This window comes from Epinephelus lanceolatus, chromosome 12 (genome assembly GCF_041903045.1).
Source record: "Epinephelus lanceolatus isolate andai-2023 chromosome 12, ASM4190304v1, whole genome shotgun sequence".
Lineage (NCBI taxonomy): Eukaryota > Metazoa > Chordata > Actinopteri > Perciformes > Serranidae > Epinephelus > Epinephelus lanceolatus.
Window position 1 is genome coordinate 16,818,537 of NC_135745.1, and position 25,824 is coordinate 16,844,360.

Here is a 25,824-nt window from a genome sequence, read left to right on the forward strand (position 1 = left end):
AAATGTTGAGGTTGACAATTAATTAATTGAACATTGGGGGGGGGGGGGGGGGGGGGGCAATGTTCCAATTATGTAGGCTGACACACACACACACACACACCTATCTACACCTATGTCTAGGCCTATCATTATCTGACTGTTATTTTAGTTACAGAAACACCAAGTTTCCAGGCTGACTGTACCCGTGTGAAAAACGCCAAGCAGAGGCGGCGCGTGCGTTATTTGGCACAGCGCGCAACCTCTGTGCCAGCGTCAAGGCACACACGGTGCGTGCCACTGGAAGCGGAGCGCTGTAGGAGGGAAGGACGGACGAGCCGCGCATCCGCATCACCGAGGAGGAGGAGGGTGGCGCGGTGGCATCGCCTGCAGGAATCCAGTTGTAAAGTCCAGACACGAGGCAACAATGCGCTGAGGGGAAACTGTCTGGAGCTCGGTTGTTAACCCAGAAAGAATACCTTACGGCACTGAGACATCTGAAGACCTAAAACACGCTCCGGACAAGTTGTGATTTCAGAGGAAATCCGACTGGAGATGAATACCAACGATGCCAAGGAGTATCTCGCACGGCGGGAGATACCTCAACTATTTGAGGTGAGAGCTGGTGTGAGCTTTGTGGGGATGAGATGAGACGTGCAGGTTTGACCGTGTCATTTTTAAAGAAACATTCATGTTGCTCATCGATGTCAGAGTGACGGGGAATGTCTCTTTGCGATGTGTACATCTTGTTACTGTTGATGAAGGTGCGAATACGCGCTTCTCTGAGACCATACTTGATTAAAATAGTGGTTTAAATCAGAAACCCTGCTGATTTTACAAAGTGCTTCCTCAAACTGTTTGTATGGTAATGTGTAATCACATTAGTCAAACTGTATTAAAGATCCTCTGCAAAATTTAAATGGATTCATAATTCTGATGATGAAGATGTTCTCAGTCAGAGACTTTATACTTTTAACATGAAAAATGAAAATGAAGACTGTAACATTAAAAGAAAACATTCAATTATCTCAATTATTGCAGCAACTAAAGCAATATTGGCCATATATTCATAGGTGCAGATTTCTGGGGGACACAGGGGACACCAATATTTAGAACATGTTCATTAGTCTCCACCAGTGAAAGCATGAAATTAGCAGAGGACTCCTATTTTGCCAATTGCACCATAAATAGAAAATGAAATGTGTGATGCTCAAAATGTTTTGGCAGAGGACCCCCAAACCCTGCGTTTCATATGCGTGTCCCCCAGTGTTGAAACAAAACCAAAGCCTTTGCACATATTGGTGTTAGACAGACACAAAATTACTATAAAGTATGAGAAGGTGCCTAAAATTTAACAATTAATGAAGTCTGTATCTGAATATTAAGTTAAGCTTGTTATAAAGAGCAATAAAGACAATATAAACTCTCTATTAAGCAGCACAGACAGAAATATAATATGAAGTATTGTTTATATTCCCAAGGGAAACGTAAATTGGCTCATCCACTTAATTAGACACAATCCCAAGTGCGGTGCAGCTAATGTATGCAAGCAATCACTGCATGTTTATTTACAGCCAGTCCAAATTATACTGAGCAGTGAAGTGACACATCATCATCATCATCATCGTTGTAACTTCACTGTAATTTTCACGGCTTCGCACATGAAAGTGCAGTCATTATCCATCAACCAAATAAGCACATCACATTGTTTTCAGTCGGGAGAAGCTTTGTGTTTTCAAGCTGCTGCTGGAGTTGGAGTTGTCGGAGAGGAGGGTGGAGATGAAGGAGGAAGTCCCAGGGGAAGGTATTGTTTTAAAACATTCGGGGTTGTTGAGGACAAATGTCACACAAACATACACTTGACTTGTGTTTTTTGGCATGGACTTCATTCTCACATTAATCACAGAAGCTGGCGTTCCTCCTCAACAATAACAGCCCGGCAAATAAAGGCAGACCCCCGATGACCTGAGTCCTATTTCATGGGCTTCTGACAAAATGAGATGGTTTGTTCTACCCGGTGGAGCCAAGCCAAGGCAACCATATCTGCGCTTCAAAACTTCACCTCATTAAAACGTGGGCTGGCCATCACCACCACAGCACATCATAAGAAAGATGAAGTGATGCCAGAGAAAGCATCTCCTCCCTCTTATTCTCCCTTTGTGCCTCATCATGTCCACCTCCACTGTTTGTCTCCAGAGCCTGCTGACAGGTCTGATGTACTACCGGCCTGACGACCCCATCGACTACTTGGAGGGCTGTCTGAAGAAAGCCAGGGAGCTCGGAGGACCAGACAAGGTGCGGTGGGATACCTTTGTGGGCCAGGAGAAGAAGTCCCTCCCTCCTCTTAATGGCGGCCAGTCACGCAGGTCCCTCTTCAGAAATGGTGAGCAGTGAATGCTGATAGTACAGTACAACAAAGCACATCAGAGCCGAAACAATAAGTTAATCAACAGATAATAAATCAGCAATAATTTTAAGTTATATTTCATTAAATGCCAAACTTTGCTGGTTCCAGCCTCTTAAATGTGAAGATTTCCTGCTTTAGTTTGTTTTATATGATAGAAAATGCCATTTCTTTAGGGTTTAGACGTTTAAAGACATCACATCAGGCTCTTAAAAACGTATAACTTATGACTAATTTATAATATTTTAAGACTAAATAATTCACTGAGATTAATCAATAGTGAAAATAATTGTAATTCTATGTCTTGGATTCTCAGCTTTAGTCCAGTATGTTGTTTTTTGGGAGGCAAATATTCTTTTGGCTTCTCCCTAAGGATGCTGGCAGCAGAACATCTTCCTCTCCTACACAATCACAACTGGCTCACTGTTTGAACAGCGAGTGTTGACATTTGTACTGTACCCTCATGAGCCCCATTGTAGATACATTGTTAAAACGTTTGTGCCACTCTCAGAAACCCTAGCAGTGGAGGATTTTTAGGTCGTATTGAGATGGGGGGCTTTCCTTTCTGCAGCAACAGTGTGAAGCGCAGCTGTGTACATCGATACTCTCAGATGGATGTAGTTTACAAAAAGTTCCAGAAGCGTTTGTTCAGACACCAGAGCACCCACAAACAAACCACCATCTACCACCTCCTAAACCTGTCAAACCTATCATGTTCAAAAACAGACTCCAAAGTACAGAGCTCAGCCTTAAAAATGCCAGTGCTGCCTTCACTGACCTGTGGTAGCCTGGTACAGTGCAGTAAAAGACAGATGAACATGTAGTTAATCATTCACATGAATGAAAATACAAGAAAAGGCTCTCTAATCATCAGTTATAGATTCCAGCTGTGGGTTCCAGCATGTCTAACCAATGTAGGAAGATGCAAATGTATTTTGCATGCTATGGCTGTCATATGCTAATTACATTTTCTGTGTGCATTGTATTACTAGCTCTATTTTAAATTCAAACATATATGTCTTTGTTTGATGAAGCATGGCAGCAATGTCCACAGGGTCTACCATGAGAATAACGTAGAATAGAGTCATGTGTGTGAGCAGCTTACAGGCCAATCACTCACTCCACAGAACAATGCAAGCATGAGCAGATATTTTTTTCTAAAAGAGAAATCTTCACTGTTAAAAAGTATTGAGGGCAGACTGCTCTGAGTAATTCAGATTCATCTCACTCCTCTTAATATGTTGGTAAAGATGCCTGGAAGCTTTGCCAGCTGCAGTGTTGAGCTGCTGGGAACTTCAGTCTAATCAGAGAGAGAGATTTTCCTGTCCCGCAATTCCCCTCTTGGCTGAAAGCTGAAGCTCCAATCTGCCGTGTTTCGTGACGTCTGCGAAAGGGGAAGGCTGCTCTCGCCTCCTAAGTTATTCCTATCTCGGTCTGATTGACTGATCAGGGTGTTAAAAATGTTAAAAGGGCAAAAGTAAGCCTGTAGATTCCTGCAGGTGAGGCAGCATCAGTTGTTATTTGCAACCTTCTGTGTGTTTTGCTAAGTTGTTTGCATAAAACAGCATCTCTGTTCCATTTAGTTTGAGCAAAACCTCTATGGTATACGTATTGTCACTGCATGATCAATACCATTCTCATCCCTATAATGCCGTGTAAAGAGACAATATTGGTTCTGTATGTAAATTATAGCAGCTTTTCTCCCCTGGAACAGCATGCAATAATGATTTCTGTCTTTGTTAAATGTGTTACAATCAGTGCTTTCATCAGCAGAGACAGCTGTATAATTACTAAACTGGATGAAGCATTGAATTCATCACACTAAGACGGTTTCATCTCAGATCCACTGTTTGATTGTTAAAGGAGGCATGACTTTTTTTGGGGGTTCTGAAATGGGATTAGCAGCTTATGAAATAATGTGACATCTGCACCTTTGAAGTGACTGACAGTAAGTGATGATGATAATTAAGATGTTTTAATAGTGAGCTTCAGGCTCTGGAATAAAATAGTTTTTTTACTAATACACCACAAAAAAAGCAGACGAATCGATTCTCATCTCTACCTTTGTGTGTATGTGTGTGTGTGTTTCAGTGTTGCCCGACAGTCCCAATTTCCCCTACAGACGTTATGACCGCCTCCCTCCCATCAGCCAGTTTTCCATCGAGAGCGACTCAGACCTGTCGGAGACGGCGGAGCTCATAGAGGAGTACGAGGTGTTTGATCCATCCAGACCACGACCCAAAGTCATCCTCGTCATTGGTAAAGGACCAGTACACAAGAAACACAAACATTCAAACTATAAATATCTGCTCATCTGCTTACATAACACAAGAATGAGGAAAGTTTGGGGCAAAAATGCATCCTCATCTGCTGCTGTAGATCTGGATTCCTGCTGAGTCATGTTTTCCATTAGATAAGACGAGGCAGTAAAGATCCTTTTATGTGTAAACATAGAAAGACGCTGTGTGTCTATTTACTGCCTCTGATCAGAGCTTTATGCATTTATATAAAAAGCGCAACAAAAATACAAAGTTTATATTTGCCTCGCTGATGATCTAAAAATAAATGGCCTGGCAGGGAATCAAAGAGTCGGGGAGTGTGTGTGTATGTGTGTGTGTGTGTGTGTGTGTGTGTGTGTTTGTGTGTGTATACTTGCAGTGTGTTTTTCCTGGTATTTTGAAAGTAGCCCCACCTCTCTCTGTTGGTATCAGCAGGGAGATCTTGTTGCATGTCACTCACTGTGTTAGGCACTCACACACTCCTAATCTGATTTCCTTGATGGGCCTGCATTAACCCGTCAAATACTTTCATTAATCATATGAACTAAGCATGGCAGCTGTATATAAGATGAGAGTAATGACACTGGTCAAGCTGGGCTGAATAAGTGCTGCTATTTATAAACCCTCTTGAAAATAGTTTATCTAAGGTTTTTAAAAAAAGCAAGAAAAGGACTTGGATATCGGTTAAAAGCTCCTAAAAACCCCTCTGACAGCCCATCTGCTTCAGCATGTTTTGATTTTTTGTGTCTACCTGGGATGTTCACTCTGTCTGTCTGCAGTGTGGATGATAGTTATTTGTCCTCGCAGCACAAAGCCAGTTTCTATCTCGTCTTTGTGAGCACATTGTGCCCCATTTTAAAGGGAAAAACAGGATGGCAGCAGCTGTCATCTTGTTGGTGAATCGTGGCAAATGTTTTGCCTGACAGGTTTGCAGAGAGAGAGTGACAGACTGACGAACACTCATGTGGTCAGGAGGAGGAGGAGGAGGAGGAGGAGGGCGGGTCGAACATTACGAAATACTCAGATGTGAGATAAAGTGCTCATTTGCTGAATACATATTATAGTTTCCCTCTGATCCTCCTACTCCTTCCTTGTATTGCAAAACTTTCACTTTATTGGCTCTTTTCTGCATGACGAGGATATTTTGTTAAATCTGAGACTTTTTTTCATAAGACATAATGATCATAGACAAAACGTTAGAAACATAAATAATGGCTGCATTGTGTATGGCTCATAATTCTCAGTGGGAAATTGTTAAAGGGACAGTTCACCACTAAATTAAAACTACATATTTTTGGTCTTACCTGTAGTGGTACTTATCAGTCTAGATTATTTTGGTTCAAGTTGCTGACTGTTGGAGATATCACCTGTAACGATGTCTGCCTTCTCTCCAATGTAATGGAACTAGATGGCACTCAGCTTGTGGTGCTCAAAGAGCCAAAAAAATACATTTGAAAAACTCAACAGCAATGTCTCTTTCCAGAAATCATGACCCAATTACTCAAGATAATCCACAGACCTTGTTGTGAGCAGTTTAATGTAGGAACTATTTTCTTTCTATCAAACTACACCTACTAACAGATATCACTTAGAAGGAAGCGTGCATCTACTCATGGATGACAGGCTCGTGCTCATAACAGTGCAAGATGTAAACATTAATGATGTCCTCCTCGGCTGAGCTGTAATGTTTACATGCTCAGTGGTGCTAGGTGAGCTAGTAGTAGATGCACACTTCCTTCTGTGCAGTTATACAGTCAGTGGGTGTAGTTCCTTACAAAGAATATAGTTCCTACATGAAACTGCTCACAACAAGGTCTGTGGATTATCTTGAGTAACCAGGTCATGATTTCTGGAAATAGACATTGCTGTTCTTTTCTTACTACGACAAGTCAAAATGTCTCTCATTAACCCCAACTGTAAGTACACTGTACCTTTTACACAATTGAGAGCATCACTTGGAATTCAGTTGTGGGACACATTACAGTTACTTCATTGAAACTTGGCTGTCTCTGATTTGTAATGTTTTTTTTTTACTTTTGGGCGGACACTCTTTTCCTCTTCCCTAAAAGAAATCATTTCCGATAGCAACACTATGATAGAATAAATTACCCACACAGCTTTGTTCTCCGACTAATTTCACTTCACTCTGGCCGGGCTTTCAACCAGGAGTCATTTTTGGAGCAGTTGATATTTCTGTGGTAACAGTAGCATTTCTAAAATCCTGGAATGAAATTCAGTAAAAGCAGCATTCAGGGTGTCAGATGGCTTTTACAGGCAATTATTCAGGCCTCTCAAAAATTGACAGCTTGTATAGTATGTCCATTTTGCACCATTAAGACGTCATTGCTAATAACTATCTTCCCTTGATTCCAAAATGTGGTTTTGACATATATTTTTTACTTTTTGAGGAATAATGATATCGTTATGTGTAAAATTCTGTTGCACTGATGTTAAAACAGTAGCTATCGTGATATATATTCATTATAATGTTACCAAACTATCCAGCATCAAGCTAACACATCCTTCTTTCCTTTGAAATATGGAGATCAAAATGAAGAGGATTTGGTAGCAAATGTAGGAGGTTCACACATACCTGTTTGTCTCATCCACCCCCCCCACATGCCCTTCTTCTCCCCCGCAAAACACACACAAGCAATTACACACAGTCACGCAGTCAGACACACTCAGTCGCAAATGTGCAAACACAAGCAGAGCCATGCACGCACACACACACAGTCTCACATAGGCCGGGTTTCTCTCACTAATACACACGTGCGCCTACGCTAACACACCCACACGCATAATGTTTCACACTCACACAGACACATTTCACACACCAAATCTCTCCCAAAACATCAACAGCTCTCCTTCTGTGCCTAGGTGGCCCTGGCAGCGGCAAAGGAACACAGAGCCTGAAGATTGCCGAGCGCTACGGCTTCCAGTATGTGTCCGTGGGCGAGCTGTTGAGGAAGAAGATGATCCACAACGCCACAAGCAACAGAAAGTGGAGCCTGATTGCTAAAATCATCACCAATGGAGAGCTGGCACCACAGGTAGCACAGAAACAGGGAGGGAGAGGGGTATGTGTGTGTGCGTGTGTGTGTGTGTGTGTGTGTGTGTGTGTGTGTGTGAGAAACAGGGAGAATATGAGAGGAAGTGTGTCCAGTCACTCGCAGGTCATTATCACAGCGAGGATGTAAGAAGGGACTAATTAGCAGCATCCATATCACAAGCGGGCTGCAGAGAGGGATGCTTATCCATCTTATTAGCATCCTTGTTTGCAAGATAATGACTCTGCTTGGGAAGAAAATGGGCACAGACCCCCTGTGGTTGTTTGCTCATTCATTCATTGAAACACTATGGAAAACGCACATGACACTTCAATATGTGTATGAAATCAAGAATACAATGTTGATTGAAATACAAATTGCACATCAAGCTCAGAGAGAGGACTACACCATAACATAAAAGGTGTTTTTTCATGGTTAAACCCATTAAACACAAATCACTTATGCTATGGATGGCTGCTAAACACTTTCTATGAAAACCTCATTGAGATGTAAAGCATCCTGTAGACTTGGATACCCAGACAGGTTAATTACCTTCATGTATTTATTGATCAGTGAAAGGTTTTCAGCACATTGTGATGCAGTTGGAATCAGGATGCTCAGTCACTGGTAATTAAAGGGGACCTATTATGCTCATTTTCAGGTTCATACTTCTACTCTGAGTTTCTACTAGAACATGTTTACATGCTTTAATGTTCAAAAAATACTTAATTTTCCTAATACTGTCTGTGCTGGGACACCTGTATTCACCCTCTGTCTGAGACGATCAATTTTAGTGTCAATCTCTTTAAATCCCCCCTCCTAAGAAAGCCAGGTCTACTCTGATTGGTCAGTGTTTCTGGGTTTTTCATAATGTCAGACTCACTGCACCATCATTGCACTCTGGGAAATGACAGACAATAGCAGCACTTCTTATTGAGAAAAATTACCAATTAAAGCTTCTAAGCACAAGCATAAAAGAATATGATCCAAAATTGGGGAGCAATTAACAACATCAGCATCCAAGATTACATGTTTTGCTGATGTTAGCATGTAGCTACATGTAGCAGTGTATGTAATGTATGCACTTGCAGTAGCGTGCCTGGTGCAGGTGACCATATAAAGAAATCTTCACAATCTGATGTCAGTTTGTTGCCAAAATAGAAGAAAAACATAGGAAACTTAGGAAAATTCAGAACGTCTGAAGCCTGAGCTCATACAACCTGTCATTAGAGTCGATTGATGCAGACCACTTCAAGATACAACCACCGCAGCACACTTCTGTCAGACAAAACAAATAAAGAGTTATAACTCATCTATTATGCGTTATGATAACCCACAGATCAATTATTTTCCAACAAAAATGTTTCTTAAACAGTCATACACTCCCAATGGTCCACACAATTTAAATCCAGTGAAAATATTTAGTCCAAACGCATTATTAAATCCAAAAATATCCACAAGCGGCTGTTGCATCGTTTCAAATGTTCATATTTCTCTGCTTACTGTATGCAATATCTCCCATTTGCATGTAAATATGCTGATTCATTGCTATCAAAATGGTTGCTGAGCTCTGACCTTTTTATTGACACCTCACATGAGCCAATAGGAGATTCTACGGTCAGTATAGGCTTCAGTAACCAACAAGGGCATGTGTTGAAAGGAAGGGCCTACCTCACTTCATGGCACAACAGAGCCAATCATAAGTCAGCGATGGTCCTAAAGTCAATGGAGTTATTAAATCGTTCTTGACATTATAGACTGGTACAAATGTATATAAATGATAAACAAATGGTCCCTCTGTTGTCTTAAGGAAAAACAGTCCTTCCTATTGATTTAGGTTTTCTACAAATGGGCACTGGATGAGGACAACTAACCACCTGTTAGCACGTGACCATTTTTCAGTACTGAGATCATAGTGTAGATAGATCATCATCATCATCATAGATTATCACACCTTATCAAGGTTAATTTGCTGAAGAAGGCTGCGTCAAAAAGTACTGGAAAAACCACAGATATACTTTTAAGATCAAGAATGAATCTCCATGCCCATGATGCAAGACAGTGTGTGTACTTGAGACCAAACTTCAAACTAGGTTTTATTATACAAGAAAATTAATTGAATATTTTTATGACATCTGTGTTTGCTTATCATTTATCTTTCAGGTTTAATTCTGGGACATTAAGTTGATTATGAATGCAGCCTTTTTGGTTGTGAGGAAGGAAATAATAGGGAGAACACACTTTATCTATACAGCACTTTTCAGAACAAAGTTAAAAATTGTCACAAAGTACAACAGACGAAAACGTGACAACACAAGGAGAATGAGGTTCAATCTACAAAGACCTCCTGAAGTCTATAAAAATTTGCTTTACTGGTGAAGATTTAATGGAAGTCATGTCGAAATTTCAACAGGGAGGTTGTTCCAGAATTTTGCCGGCCCTTGTGGTTTTAAGAGTAGGGCAGGGGTGAGGGGAAACTTGTTGCAGGATCCGGGCACAAAAGCTCATAAATATATGCTGCTGCAAGTCCTTGTAAGCCTCTGCTGGCTTCAGTCCTTAGTTTTAAACACACTATGTCACGCATGGCCCACTACAGACTCATGGGTAAAGTATGTGCCTGAGCTTATTTAATGCTACTTTGGTTGGAGGTTTGGTTATCAGAACATGAGAACAGAAGCACTTATTTGGGATTTGTCTTATATAAGAAATAGGCTGAAGCTATTTAAGTGATTCTGGTAGTCTGTATTCATTTTGATGAACATTATAAAAACACCTGAGACGAGGGTCTTTACTGTCAACCTGGGCAGCATGATGCATTGTTGATGCAGCGAGGTACAAGGCTCTAACACGGACACCGCGGACCCCCGGCTGCTTCGTGACTGACAGCTCTTAGCTCGCGTCCCCTCGTGAATTATCTTCAATAACTGCGACCACCTCATCATTTATCATCCCATCCTCACATTTCTGGCACGACGGCGCATCTCCCAACTGGCCGTTCACCAGATGTCAGTCCAGGAATCAGTGTGATAAACAGCAAAGTAGGCCGAGCTGCAGACATATTAGAAATGATAAAGTGACGGGTGTGTCTGTAAGGCATTTCATTTCCTGCCATGATGAGTTTAGCAAAGTGGAGAGGAGAATTTGGTTTCTTCATGATGGGAGGCAAAATACTGTAAATAACTATTACTCAGCAGCTTTAAACAGGGGCCCTGATGACAATGTTGATTGTGTAAATATATATGATGTGTTGAGTGACATATTACTGATTCTAAGCTTGTTATATTCTCCCCTTTTATACCATATGATCCAAATAGCTTTATCAATCAATAGTTAGAAGAGCTGCAGAGCTTAGTGTTGGATAACTAATATATTTTCTCCACTTCAACAACAGAAATCAGAAAATGCTGTAATTTTGCTAATTACTGAGTCTAACTGAAGATTCATGTAAGAAATCTGAGTTTTCACTTTGAGAGTTATGTTTTTAAAAGCAAATTAAAGGAATAGTTTGACATTTTTTGGAATTTATCCACACTTAAGAAGATTGATACTACTCTTACATCTGTTAAAGTCGAGATGAAACAAAAAATGCCTTTTTAACCCTTTTTGAATTTTTTAAATCAAAGTCTTCCCAATGTTATAGCCCACCTGCCCATCCTGTTTGACTCTGTAATATGTCACGAAACTGAAGCTAGATACCCTCAAAATGCTGTTTCATCTGGACTTTAAATATGAAGCTACAGCTGACAGACTGTTAGCAGCTTAACATAAAGACTAGAAACTGGTGAAACAGCCACCCTGGCTTGAAATAATCCAACACATAGCTTCCCATAAAAGCACAACTTGCCTTTTTACATGTCCATTTTTTGATGGATTTAACAAACAAGTTATAATGTGTTTATTGGTGAGGTGTTTTATAGGTGCAGGTGGATATTTTGTCTTTGGACAGAGCCAGACTAGCTGTTCCCCCCTGTTTCCAGTCTATCTGCTGAGCCAAACTAATTATCTGGCTGGCATTATATTTAACACACAAACATAAGAGCGGTGTCGATCCTCTCATTTAATTCTCAGGCAAAAAAGCAAGTAAGCATATTCCCCAAAATGTTAACTATTCCTTTTAAATGCATATTTCTATAATTTAGACATTTCTCTCTGTAGGTAGGCTGAAAAAAAACATCATTCATGGGTTTATTCTTGTAGTCTTGAGCACTATATCTGTTCTCAGCTGTGGTTCAAAATCCAGCAAACACGCAGAACCACTTCACTGACTCTCAGCCAACAGCCACATCAACTTTAAGTTCTCACTGTTTGTCTGTAACTCACTGCAAGGTCATATGACTCAGTATTTATCAGAATCTCTGTTCCCTCAGAAATCCCACAGGTCTCTGCATAAGAGGATCTTGGATGTTTGACAGTCTGGTCTAAATTAAAGACTAATAGCACTTGTGCTTTTATATCCCCAGACCATGGAAAAATCTTCATGTTAAGATGGTTCAGCAGAATCCGGTGCCCTTTAAAGACAACTAAAGACCAGCTTAAACTGTGTGGGCCTTCAAAGTGAATAAAATGTTGAATTTTAGCAGATGCTGACCATTTTTTGTCTATTTATTGTTTCTTTTTTCCCCTTAAAGGAAAGCACAGTGTTACAAAAGCTGTGTGCCAATGCCATACGACATACTAACATGTACATATACACAGGCTACTATGGTATGGTCTACATACTGATTGCTGCAGTTGCAGTTAGTGTAGATGTAGAAATACTTTACCATCGCTACAGTAAAAGCACCAGTGGATGTCAATCAGACTTAGATTTTGGAAAAACACTATTAATTAAACTTCACAAAGAGAAAGCAAATAGTTTTTCCAAAGATTTATTACTTATTATTTTGTTTTGTGGTTGTCTCACTACCATAGGTAATTAGTTACATTTTCTGTAGTTGTTAGTAGCTCCATTATTAGCTTCATTATTGACAGCTCCTTCTTTATCCTGGAAACAGCAGCTGATGAAACGGAGTCAGGGTCCACTTACTGAGTTTTGACCCCGACGCTTGGTGTTTTCAGCCAATAGAGCCCAGTTGTCATATTGTTATTCTGAACACTTCTAAAACTAGTCTGTACTGGCTTGAAAACTTTTCATCCCCTTTTTTTGGTTTGTTTTTTACTTACAAAGTCTTTTTGGGTTGTCACCATCATTTGCAATTAGTGTCATTTTTTCTGTCATGTTATGTTTAGTGGTTGCAAGCCTCAAAGCCTGTTTACAACCAGTATGCAGTATGGAACTGGGACACAGCTAACACGTTTTATGTTCCAAAGAACATCAAACCAAAAAAAGTTTGACTGTTTTTCAAACTTTTTTTTTCATAGTAGACCTTATGCACGAATTAGAGCTCTTTAAAACAAAGGAGGCATCTCAGCTGCATTTTTCAGTTGCCTGGCTCACACCCGTCTGACAGAACAGATACACCTTAATATTTATCAGCTATCAGCACAACTTGCATTTTAATAGTGGTAGAAGTATTCAGATGTTTTACTGAGGTTAACGTAATAGCACCGCTCTGTGGAAATACTTTAAAGTCATACGCTCAAGATTTCACTTAAAGCTACAGTAGGTAACTGTTTTAGCAAATATGACAAAAAGTTGTTTTTTCTAACTGTCACTACATCCTGACAGTACATGTACATAAGGTGAAACAAAGCATGTTCCTCTGCGTCCTCATAGTGCTCCTAATGGCACTTTCAAGAATCAAGAAAATAAGCAAAAGGACCCAAGGAGTCTCCAATTTAGCTGTCAATCATGTCAATCACTGCTTGTGAACTACGGTCGAACCTTCAAACTCTGCAGTGCTGATCAAATATGAATCAGAATTCTGATACTGCACTGACTATTTCTTGGCTCAGATGTTTTCAGAAACACATTTTAGTGTACTGTTTAGCTGTTAAATGAGAAAGTTTGCTTCGGGTGGTTGGTGGGGTTTAGTTTTCAACATGGCAGCCAGGTCACTAACAAGTGAAGCACTTTGTGCTGCATTTTTAATGTATGAAAAGTGCTATACAAATAAAGTTTGATTTGATTTGATCCTCATTTTACAGCTTAGCAGTATACACTAAAATATGTTTCTGAAAACATGTGAGATGAGAAATAGGCAATGCAGAATGAGAATGGAGTGAAGAAAAAAAGCACAATATTTCCCTCTAAAATGTAGTGAGTTGTGTCCTCATGTGTCCCTATTTGCTATATAATGCACCACATTTACATACAGCAGTCTTAACTGAGTGTCTAAACTCTAGTGTGTGAAATTTATACACTGCGTGGTGCCCTAAAAATTCTCCGGTGTTAAAAAAAAGTAGGTTACCTAAAAGCATTTTGGTGAACCTTCTTTTTTTTTTTTTTTTATAAATAATCCCAAAGTAATGTGTCACATTTATTAGACTGCACCTGTTTGTGATGGTGCAAAATAACGATAATTCATAAGGGTCAAAAAATAATTCATTATATCGAATGTTTATAGGAAGAAGTCAGTAAGTGAACATGGCAGTATTTTGGGCAGCAGTTTTAGGATGGTTCTCTCCAGCTGCTGTATGTTTGCTGGTACAGTGCTGTAAATAGATCGTCTCATTGAGAGTCAGAGATTATTGTCTGATGCCTGGCACTACTGTGAAAGCCCAGACATGGAGCCATGCAGCAGATCGGAGGGCTTTTCTTGGAGTAGCTTTTCTCATTTTATTGTACACAAATACATTAATCTGTTCAATGGAATCTAGATTAGGTTTAATCTCTGTGTAGTCTGTCAGGCCACTGCCGTTATTCTGTGGGTGGAGGGAAATGAAACGTCTGTGTTACTCAACGTCGGGCCACGGATGTTATTTTTAGAGCTGAGAGTTGCTCATGTATCTCTGCCATATCGTATGATGCATTCAGCTCGGGGAAATGAAATACATTAGAACATGTTGACCTCCTTCAGCCGTGAGGAAGTAATTGATGCTAGGTGATGCTGGCATTCTGTGGCCTGTGGCACAATCACAACAGTTGTTCTGCTGGATTCAGATGTATTAAAGTACAGTTGGATAAAGTGATTAATTATATTGTGGAATTCTCCAATGTGCTGTCATAGTTTTCCGTTCACCTTCTTTAAGACTCTAAATCAGCTCCTCATTATTAATTTTCAGGGGGTTTTAACTAATCTGCGACCTTGATGAATCTGGGAATTGCAACAGCATTAACGGCACTAATCTCCTCCTTCATGCTCCTGCTGGAAAAGCTAATTATAATTACAACCATAAACATTTTTGCTTTATAAATTTGTTGTTGAAATGTCCCACGACACCAGTCGCTCACTCAGAGAACTGCCCACATTGTTTAGCATTTAAAAAGTAACAAAGTGAAGTGAAACAGGAGTTCAGGAAACCAGGAGCTCAAGCATCAGGCTAATTGTTGAGTTACTTGTATTGCACAAAAATCCAATTAACCCCCTGCTAATAGAGTAATTGTCTCGTTTATTGCCCTTATGACATTTGCACATAATTATGAAACCTGTTGTTGCCACTGTTCTCCAGGAGACAACAATAACTGAGATCAAGCAGAAGATTATGAAGATCCCTGAGGCAGACGGTATCGTCATAGATGGGTTTCCTCGAGATGTCGGACAGGCCTTGTCCTTTGAAGACCAGGTGAGTGTCTATAAGATTTATTCAAATGCAGATTCCCTCTGTAAGCACTTTGTCCAAGTATTTTGATATTTCATTCTGTCAGAATCTTAAGTAGACATTGTTTTATCTGCACACTAAAACTTCCACAACTGCTATTGTACGTGATAACAGCTGTAATGCGAAAATTTGGTGCAGGAATATGGACAATCCATGTGCAAAATTTTCGGATGACAACAAATTATTGAGCTGTCGTATCCCATTTTAGCCCAGTGAGTTTCCTCCGAAATAGCGCCCAAGTCCACTCCACATAGAAAAACCTATCCAATACAGATACAAGAGGCTAACAATAACACAATACATCAACTAATCGGACCCCAAATTTGACGCTAGCTAGCCCCGTACCGTGCCCAACATGTAATCTTATCAAGTGTGTATCAGCTACAGTACCATCTTTATCATATCCCAGATGCTGGGGGATCTCACGTCATGTATTGTCCTTATTTAACTAAACTGATAAGACATTTCCCCATTTTTGCAGCAAGCTAGCTCAGAATTGGAGGTATGACATCAGTTGGAACAAAGGATGTCATTGGTCAGACAGAAACAGCTTCAGGAACAGAAAACCTAAGGCTAAGGAAGGACGGACTTACAAAAAATGCTTAATTGTTCTCTAATTTTAACTATTCATTATTTCCCTATTCACTGCACTGCAGATGTTTCAACCTGTAACAAACTGGTAAATATTATGTCTTTCTTTTGGCATCCAGACAAGTTTCAGAGTCCAACACACACAATGAGCTATTCATTCACCTGCTACAAGCCAAATATGTAAACGAATTGGTCACACACCACACACTGCTGCTGTTATCCCTCAGGGTTTATCTCCAACAGCGTGAGATGTAAGGGCGATAGCGTCGTTTGCTCTGTGGTTTGAGTCACACCTCCAGGGTTTGATGTATTTGACATCAGATGCTGCACAACGTCTCAGGGTCACTGTCCGGGCATTTAGACTCTTTGGCAAGATGTAAACATTAAAACAGTTTTATATGTGGATCAAAGTGTATCCAAATGAGCAATTAAATTAATTATAATAATATGTGTGCATCTACTTGGCACGGTAGTCAGTCGAACGGTAAATTGAATTATCTGCGTGTAGGGAAATATGAACTGTGATGACGCAGATAATGCTATTGTGCCTGCTGCTTCTCAAAGAGGTCATATTTGTGGAAACAGCGTCTAAGCTTCAGGCCTCTGGGTGGGTGTCTCCCAAGGCAGCTAGTGACTTACATTTGAGAGCCAGCGTTGTTTGGAGAGGCACTTTTTTGTTGTGTGAAAGTAGCCCTGTAGCCTACAAACGTTGACTTTTCTGTCCTTTTTTCAACAAACCCTCATAGCATTGGTTATGTACCGCTGGCAATTGACCATCTTTTGAATGTTGTAAAGGGACAGAAACCCTTTACAACATTCAAAAGATGGTGAGGACCCATCGTGCTGTTCAGTTTGTATTCCACATGAAAGTGGAAGCTGGATGCTAACGTTAGCACCGATTCTCACTTGGCGGTACTTTTCATTCATGGTATTTCAACACATGCTGAGTCATCAGCAGGTCCTGCAGCTCTGAGTTGTACCACTGTATAGAAGTGAGGTGGTGTACTGTAGCTAGCATTAGCATTCCTCCTCAGGTCCAGGTTGTGGTGACAGTAAAAATCGATGTCAGTATGAAACAACCTTTATATAATTATCTCATCATCTCGAGATAATGAAGCCCATTTTCTCCAGATAACGAAATTAACTCAAGATAATGGAGAAGATAATGGCATCGGAAAAAAATGGAAGTATGACCAATCTCCATTTCTGTATATTTCATTGCAAAGATTAGATTAAATTAAACACCTAGAACATCCTCAAGGACCTTTGGGGCATCCTGAATATAATGAGGAAGTGTAATTTCATTAATATCATATTTACCTGAACTTACTATAAGAGGAAAACGTTTCACTTTTGGAGTTACACTACTGTACAGTTTTGAATCAGCAACATAAATGTCCCACTATAGATCCCTGAAGTAACATTTCAGCAGCAGGGTCTGCAGGCTGCAGAGGGTCCATTAGGATGTGAAAGAAGCCTTATTATCAAAGATATTGACTGGTGGAGTTTGGCTGATGTTCTATTTTCTCATTAAGAGAGAGACTATATGGTGTTATAGACTAGATATTATATTTGCATCTACAACATGAGCTATAAACCAGTCAGTGTGACTGTATGATCTCATCTACAGTGTAATATTTATGTCAGCACTAACCCTGAGCCCGTGCTGTTTGTACTCACAATGCCTCAGGTCAACGTGTCTCAGCTGCTGCTGCTCAGCTATTCAACAGTGAAACAACAGTTTTCCATTTCGCTGCCCAGTCAAAGCTCAGTGTTCCTGAAATGAACAGGTAGACTAGTGTCACACAGAGCAAGGACTCTGCCCTTTGACTGGCAGGTACACAGTCTTTGTGATGTCAAGCATCAGTCCCACTAAAGGCTTAAAATACCATGCAGCTGTCGCTCTGTTTTGACCTGTTTCCTGAGGATCAATAAAGCATTACTGCCAGTTTTGTGAGACAAGAAAGGAGAATTCATTTTCCATAAAGAGGCACTACAGTGTAAATCAGCAACGTAGGAACAATGAATGTGTTATCGATGTTATTCTGACGACACAGATGCTACGATACAGTATATATTCTACAGCAGTGTTTCTGTGCTGGAGCCCCCTAATGGAAATGTATCCTTTACAGTTGAGCGGCCAAGTGTGTGACACAATGGTCGATTGCTTTTAGAAGGATTGATCCTCTTCATCGCATTTAAAGCCACTTATCATTTATCAACTTTTAAATGAGCACTAAATGACTTTTAGAGTGGTTAGGGAATGGGCTGGGGTCTATCTGGGTCAGTGTGAGTAAAACTTGACTGTATAATCTGGTCATTTTAGCTGCATTACAGAGAACGACCAAGAAGGACATCAGAGTCTCAAGTCCCATTTGGACAGGATTTATATTCCAGGGGGAGCTGAATATTTTCTCTGCTCCAGAATACTGGAGTCATTGTTCCAGATGGTATTTCAGATGTGATCTAATTCACAAGGTAAATCAGCAATTATTATAAAAGGTATATTATTTAGTTAAATGTCATATTATTGATTAGTGACTTTGTCTTCATAGTCCAGTCTCTCCAAGATTGCACTGACTTCCTGTGTAATTACTGGTGCCCAAAATGACCAAAGTAATACTAACATTTGTCATTAAATTTTCAAAAATGTGTTGTTTTGTGTTTTTGATTTGTTGCTGCAATATTAAAGTAAGATGTGAAAAATTATATCTGTTTTGAAAAATCATTGATAATACTTTTCATTGAGAGTAAAATGAGTTAAGAAATTTAGGCAGGACCTATTTCTGTCTGCTAGCATGGCTTGCTAGCGCAGATGTTGAAGTTACATGTTTTGAGTTTTCTTTGCTAAATTTATTTAGTCTGTAGCTCCCTACCTCACCGTGTAGCACTGCCCACAAGATCCAGGAATCAAATGCATAGTTTTAAACATTAGATTAGTTCAGTTTAGGTCTTACGTTGGTGAAGATTCTCAGTCATTCAGGTCATGGTAATCCTGGTAACCATTAGAACTAAAGAAGCCTCTTGAACGAGAGGTGAAACGTTGTCCAGTTGCCGATGATATAGCACTTAGGATTTAGTTTTGGTTACTTTAGAGGGCTACTGTGTAAGATGTAAGGGGATTTTGTGGAATATAGCGGTGAGGATTGCAGAGATTGCAACCAGCTGAAACATCTCCTGATTAGAATTCCCTCAGTGGTCATTACTTTACATTCTTTATTTCCATTTACAGCCACTATATCAAAAGCGCTGCACAGTTTGTTCAGTGCCTTCTGTAGTGAGCATATCCATCAACTGCCATGTTTTGTTAATGTGTTACTTAAGGAGGCGCTGAAGTAGAGCACAAGCGTAAATATCAAACAGTCAAACAAACTGCGGTTCCAAATGGTGATTAAACGTGTGTTAGTGGGCTCCTGCGGGCAAAACCAGATGGGGCTCTCCTGGAGGTACGTTTAGTGAAAGATGGCTCGGAGCTTTATCTCGTCATCTTTCCAGTTAACACATGTGAATGGCTTGTTAATGTAGGCAGTCATGGGAGGTTAACTGGCTGTATAGAGTCCGTCTGCTCCAGTCAGTTAACAAACAGCGCAAGAAGGCAATCTGTGTTTCTTGTATTGTGTCTTATTCATTGTTTCACACCAATTACTGAGTGTGTCTTAAACACACACAAACAGAGGTAAACATGCGCAAACATATGCACACAGTCAATACATATACTCTGACATACACACATGCACATAAACATAGACAAGTGCACACAATCTCATCTTTGCATCATCGCAGAAGTGCATGCACGCACTTGAATACAGTCATGCAAACATATTCACACACATGGAAGCACATAGATACATATATATGCACAAAGAGTAACACGATTTCATCACATACTATATACACATATGTAGATAAATAAGACATATACATATACAGAAAAACAGGAATAGGGAAAAAGTTGTTTGGGTGCATCCCTGCAGAAAAAGAATCTGTATACACGCACACATAATACATAATCATAACATAAAGACTGTAGGCAGTGAGATTCAACATGAGCATGTTTTTAAATTTGCTTTGGGAGTCTCTCTTCAGTGGTTGCAGTTGAGGTTTTAATTGTTTTGTCGGCCTTGGATTCATAAATAATACTGTGAATTAATTAATCAGGATGAGTCATATTTTGAGTCATGGTTTAAAGAATTAAGTCAGAATCATCCACTGCAGATTTGAGGGAGATTAGCATTAACACTCTGTAACTCCTCCAATTAAATGTTTTTTCTTTGTGCAGAATAATTTACTTTTGCTGTTTGTGTAAATTAGGTTTTCTTTGATTGAATAGAGGTGTGGCGCATCATAAGCTGCTAACAATGCATCAGTGGGTCAGAACTGAGAGCTTCTTCAGGGTCTCATGTTGACCCAAGCGCCAGCCTGGTCTCACTCCTGGATCGCAAATTATGACTAAAGGCAGTATCCCCATCATCACTATTATGACGCCAAGGGCACCCTTTAGTGTCTGTATGAGACACACCAAGCTTTCAACCAACCCCTAAATAAACTCAAACATACATTTATTAGATGTTCAGAGCAATGGACATGGTTTGAAGAGCATGAAAGTCCACTTTGAGGGTAGGAGGGGGGGTGGATGGGTCCAACAAGCACAGGACTTTGACCCAGTAGACTGGTTTTAGTTTCCCGTGACTTAGAGTCAACTTTGATTTATTTGGTCATGTCAGTCACCTTAAGTGAGTCGTTAGTCAGTCATTAGCCACGTGTGTCATTAGTCAGTAGTTAGTCACTCATCATGTGAGTCGTTAGTTACCTGTTAGTCAGTCATTAGTCACGCAAGTCATTAGTCACTTGGTAGTCATATGAGTTGTGTCAGTTGTTAGTCGTTAGTCAGTCGTAGTCACATGAGTCAAATCATGATTAAAGTAAGCAAGTAGTTTTGTTACCTAAACCTAAGCGACGACCCCTTCTTAGTCATATTACATGACTTACATGACTTACTGCTAACCCGATCTGCATCAAAATACAACGCAAAAGGCTGCCCCGGCATTATTATAAAGACTGTGGCAGTCAAGCCTCAAAATATGATGAGTATGAATTAGATTGAATTGAAAATGCTGTTGAAATGAGGTGGTATTTCCACCCTAAATTGAAGGAAACTTAAAGAATAATTTTTGAAATTGAATTTTGAAAATGGCCGTGGTTCCCCTTTAAGAGGAACCTATTATTTTGGGGTTTTTAAACTGTCACCATAAAAGCCTTTGGTAGCCTCACTGTACAGATGTTTTATTTTTTTAAGATATTTTTTCCAGCATTTTTAAGCCTTTAATTGATAGGACAGATGAGCATGAAGTGGGGGGAGAGAGAGGGAGTGACATGCAGCAAAGGGCCACAGGCTGGAGTCGAACCCGGGCCACTGCGGCAACAGCCTTGTACATGGGGCGCCTGCTCTACCACCAAGCCACTGACGCCCCCACTGTACAGATTTTAAACTAATTAACAGGTGATTAACATACATTATTTACCTACACTAACCAATTCATTTGTTCCTTTACTTTCATTTCTTTTAAATTACCAAGTTGCATTAATTTCCTCCACAGTTCTGTACGTTTGATCTTGAATACTCCTCTTGTGTATCCTGCAGGCAAACCTGATCAATTGCACAGCAAACTGGTACAGGCATTGTGTCTGGGTTCTTTGGCTCGTCACACTAACCACTGTGGACTGCTAACCCTCTCCCATGTCTTCGTTAGATTCTCTCATCTCCCTGGTAATTGTAACATTCGCTCCCTCTTTTTGTGAAGAGGCCAAGTCTCGGCGTAATGAGAGCTCATAATGTGGTTGCTGCTGTCTCGAGTTCCACCTCGCCTGACAGCAGATGCCACTTAGTACATGTTCCCTGTCTGAAAGCGGCACAAGGAATGCAAACAAAGAAACAAGATGATATATGTGGCTGGCTCATGTGCAGAGAGAGGGATTTCTAACCAGACAATACCCACACAATCACACACACCAGCCCTCATTGTTGGAGCTTACAGTTTAGCTATTACTTGGTTATTATCAGCAAACTCCAGCTGTTTCAAACATGGAGCGGATCAGATGTGATTAGCATACTTTCCCTCAGCACGTCCACTTCAGCTGAGGCGGTAAATAGAAAATAGACATACAGTTAGTGACTAACTCACTCCATCCCCACATTCAAGAAGCTTAGTAATTCTTAATTAAAATGTTGCTTCATCTCTCATTTTATAATTTAGTAAATTGGCAAATTGCATTTCATAATTGATATCCACAGAAATTTAATTCAGCTGAATAGATTTTTTTATTGCCACAATGTTACTTAAACTATCACATAAAACGACTGCGAAAAGGGTTGATGACAGTTTGCAAATGGGCCCCGGGGGTTAGATAAGGACCTGAGGAAGTTCACTGGAGATGAAATCACTTAGATAACGCATGTATACAGTGGTGTTTATAACCGTGTCCAGGCAACCGCTCAAAAACAGCTCATACAGTTGTTGAGGATTGGACGGAAGCTGATGACTGCTCAGTCAATAATGCCCCTGGGATTTACAATAGAATTAGGTGACAACTGGTTATTAAAGGGCCTTTTGTGCAGCTCGGAAGCAAGGAGAGAAAATAACAGTGGAGGCCTGCATAACATGCAGAGGCCTTGAGCTGTCACTTATTACCGTGAGCTCATGAGCTTTATGGTCAACAGAGAATGGTGCCCTGAACGCTTGGCAGCTTTTTTGTCCCCTGGGTTTCACATCTCAGGTGAAATACACTGGTAGAGGTTGTTTGAAAAGATATACCTGCAGACACCACTTAGTCTCTCTACTCTCAACATTATTTCTTGTCAATACTCTCCTAAAAATCAACTAGAAATGAACATTAGTCAAAAATGGTGGTATTTCAAACAACAAAATCAAAATCAAACAATATAGCAGCCTGCTCTTTGTGGTAAAGATACAAATAGGCTTCAACATTATCTATCCTAAGGTATGAGAAACTAAAAATGAATTGGTAAATGCACAATGGTGCAGTTGCCTCAGAGCAAGAGGGTTTCCGGTTTGAATCCAGGGTGGGGGGTTCAAACCTTGAGGTGGGGGAGCCCTCTTGTGTGAAGTTTGCATGTTCTACCCATGTACCCAGGGCTTTCTCTGGGTACTCTGGCTTACCCCCACAGTTCAAAGACATGCAGGCTGGGTAAATTGGTTACTCTCATAGGTGTGAATGTGAGCGTGAATGGTTGTCTGTCTCTATGTGTCAGTCCTGCGATAGTCTGGTGACCTGTCCAGGGTATACCCTGTCTCTCGCCCAATGTCAGCCAGGATAGGTTCCAGCCCCCATGCAATCGCCAACAGATTAAATGGTTGGCCAGAGCCAAGAGGAAACTACTTTATCATAAAGGGACAGTTCACACCAAAATCAAAAATACATATTTTTCCTCCTACCTGTAGAGCTAATTATCAATCTATGTGGTTTTTGTGTGAGTTGTCAAGTATTAGAGATATCTGCCATAGAGATGTCTGCCTTCTCTTGAATATAATGGAACTAGATGGCACTGGGCTTGTGGTGCTCAAATTGCATGACCTGTTTCCTCAAGATAATCCACAGACCTTGTTGTGAGCAGTTTCATGTAGGAACTATTTACTTTCTACTGAACTACACTCACCAACTGTATCACCACGCAGAAAGTGAAGTAAAATGAGTTATAGCACATAATTTCCTTGTAATTTTTAGAGGTGCATGTACAGAAAATGTTTTCTTTTTTTCTTTTTTTTTAGAATGGACAGAGATAGGCTAGCTTTTTGGTAGATTCCAGTTGCATACACAGGCTAAGCTCATTGCCTTATGGCTGTAGCTACGTACATACCGAGAGAGGAACTGATCTTTTCATTTCAGAAATGAAAGTGAAAAAGTTTATTCACCAAAAGGTTGAACTGTGTCTTGAAGTCAAATGACTTGTTTATCACAGTGCTGCTTTTATCTTTGGTTGGTTGGTTGGTTGGACCTTGAGGGCATTTTAGCTTTTATACAGCTTATTTCTTATACTGAATGAAACAAAAGATAAAGCATTTGTGTTTGTTTTGACAAATTCATTTCAGGCCTCTAAGAAATAAGTCCACAGTTGTTTAGAAACATCTTTGTGTGTCCTTTCAGTTTTAGTCTGACAGTTGGATCTGCCGTATTTTCGACATTTATCTGAACATGTTCAAGTTCGTCCATCATCTGTCATGGCGAGACAAAATTAAATCGCATGCAAATCCATGTTATCTACGCCTGGTAATGTCAAATAATGTGCCTCAGTGGTTTTTTTGCAGGAGCAGAAAATGTGCCACCTGAATGCAGTAAAGTGATTTGGGAAGTGATAGTGATTAGGCAGTCAGGCACAGGTACTACATCATAAGCATGGTAAGGTACATACGTTGTATAGTTATAGGAAATAAGGCTAAACATAGAAAGTAGTAGAAGCTCAGAAGAAGAGGCTATTTTAAGTAAATTATTGAGATTTGTTTTGGTTTATTTAAACTTAGTCAATTGGTCGATCTGCCAAATACTGTGTCATTAAGTAAATTAATCATGTGATGTATGACATGTCAGAAAATACAATAAAAGATTTTCCCTTTAGCCGCCAATCCATGCTTATATTGAGGTTATTTCAGTTAAACCGAATGTGTGGATCCATGAAATGAAAAAGTGACCAGAAATGCTTTCATATTTGATGCTAAGAAAGGCTGAACTTTAATCTTCACCTGTAACCTGCACAGATTTTTGTAAATGTCTTCTTTACACTTTTCTAGTTTAATCTCAGAGGCTATGTATCTGGGTGCGACTACACAGAAAATGAAAGGAGTTTTATTTAGAGAGCTTTGTAAGCTCGCTAAAAGAAGAATTATATAACATTACTGTCTTTGCAACCTTCCCTTTTAAGCCTCCAGAAACCTCGAAGGAGGAGGTAGATGAATCCATGTGCACTTGCAGTACACGGTAATTAATTCCTCTCACAGAGTAATGTTTAATTTCTCTCTGATGTTGGACAGGAATGTGCAGAGAGAGTTTCAGCGTCCACATTGAAAAAACAAAGCAAAGTAGCTGCTGCTCTGTGTTGCTGTTTTGTCCCCTTTGTTACAACCGTCACGATGGATGAGTAAATACAAGGTGACGGCTGCAAGCAGCAAACTGATCAATCAGTCACAACCTCGGGCCAATTGACATTGTATAACAACAGTTTTCAACATCAGTTACTGTCTTGACTTTTTCTTTTTTTATGTTAAATGTCACAGAGTAGTGAATACTGCTTGATATGTCTATCTAACAGTCCAAAACCCAATGATTTGAAAATTACAATGATACAGAACAGAGGAAAGCAACACATTTGAGTGGCAGTACCCGATGCATGTTTGGTATTTTTCCATGATAAACTTCCTTGTATGACTGATCAATTGCCAGAATTGATAGATGTGTGTAATTGATTTAGACACACAGCTAGATTGACAGGGCCAAATAGAAAAACTGACACCTCTGTAGTCAATAGGTGTGGCGGTAAAAAGCCTGGAGCGGGGGATGAAGGGATAGACGGTCTCTCTGGGCAGCTTTAAAGAGGAGCAGAATGGTTGTGGCGTCCCACAGGAGCAGTTCAAAAATGGCTGCTGTGATGTTGTAAAGGGCAGAGCAGCAGCATGGGGTAAGGGGGGACTAATGAAAATGGATGCGGCGGGTCCCCAGAGGATCACTCGGAGCTCCCACTGTGCTGAGGAATATGGGATTCAAAGTAAAGCATGAACCTTCCAGAATATGAATTATATGATGCTTCAAGTAG

At 40.1% G+C, this 25,824-nt stretch overlaps 1 protein-coding gene across 1 annotated transcript in view; it reads left to right on the forward strand.

Annotated features, from left to right (window-relative positions):
• Window positions 1-264: 264 nt before the first annotated feature.
• Window positions 265-25,824, forward strand: part of ak5 (adenylate kinase 5) — a 107,105-nt gene continuing 81,545 nt past the window's right edge. Inside the window, exons 1-5 of the mRNA XM_033651181.2 lie at window positions 265-591; window positions 2,173-2,359; window positions 4,472-4,639; window positions 7,540-7,712; window positions 15,261-15,374. Coding sequence (XP_033507072.1) covers window positions 532-591; window positions 2,173-2,359; window positions 4,472-4,639; window positions 7,540-7,712; window positions 15,261-15,374 — 702 coding nt within the window. The 5' untranslated portion in view covers window positions 265-531. The remainder of the gene's footprint in view (window positions 592-2,172; window positions 2,360-4,471; window positions 4,640-7,539; window positions 7,713-15,260; window positions 15,375-25,824) is intronic.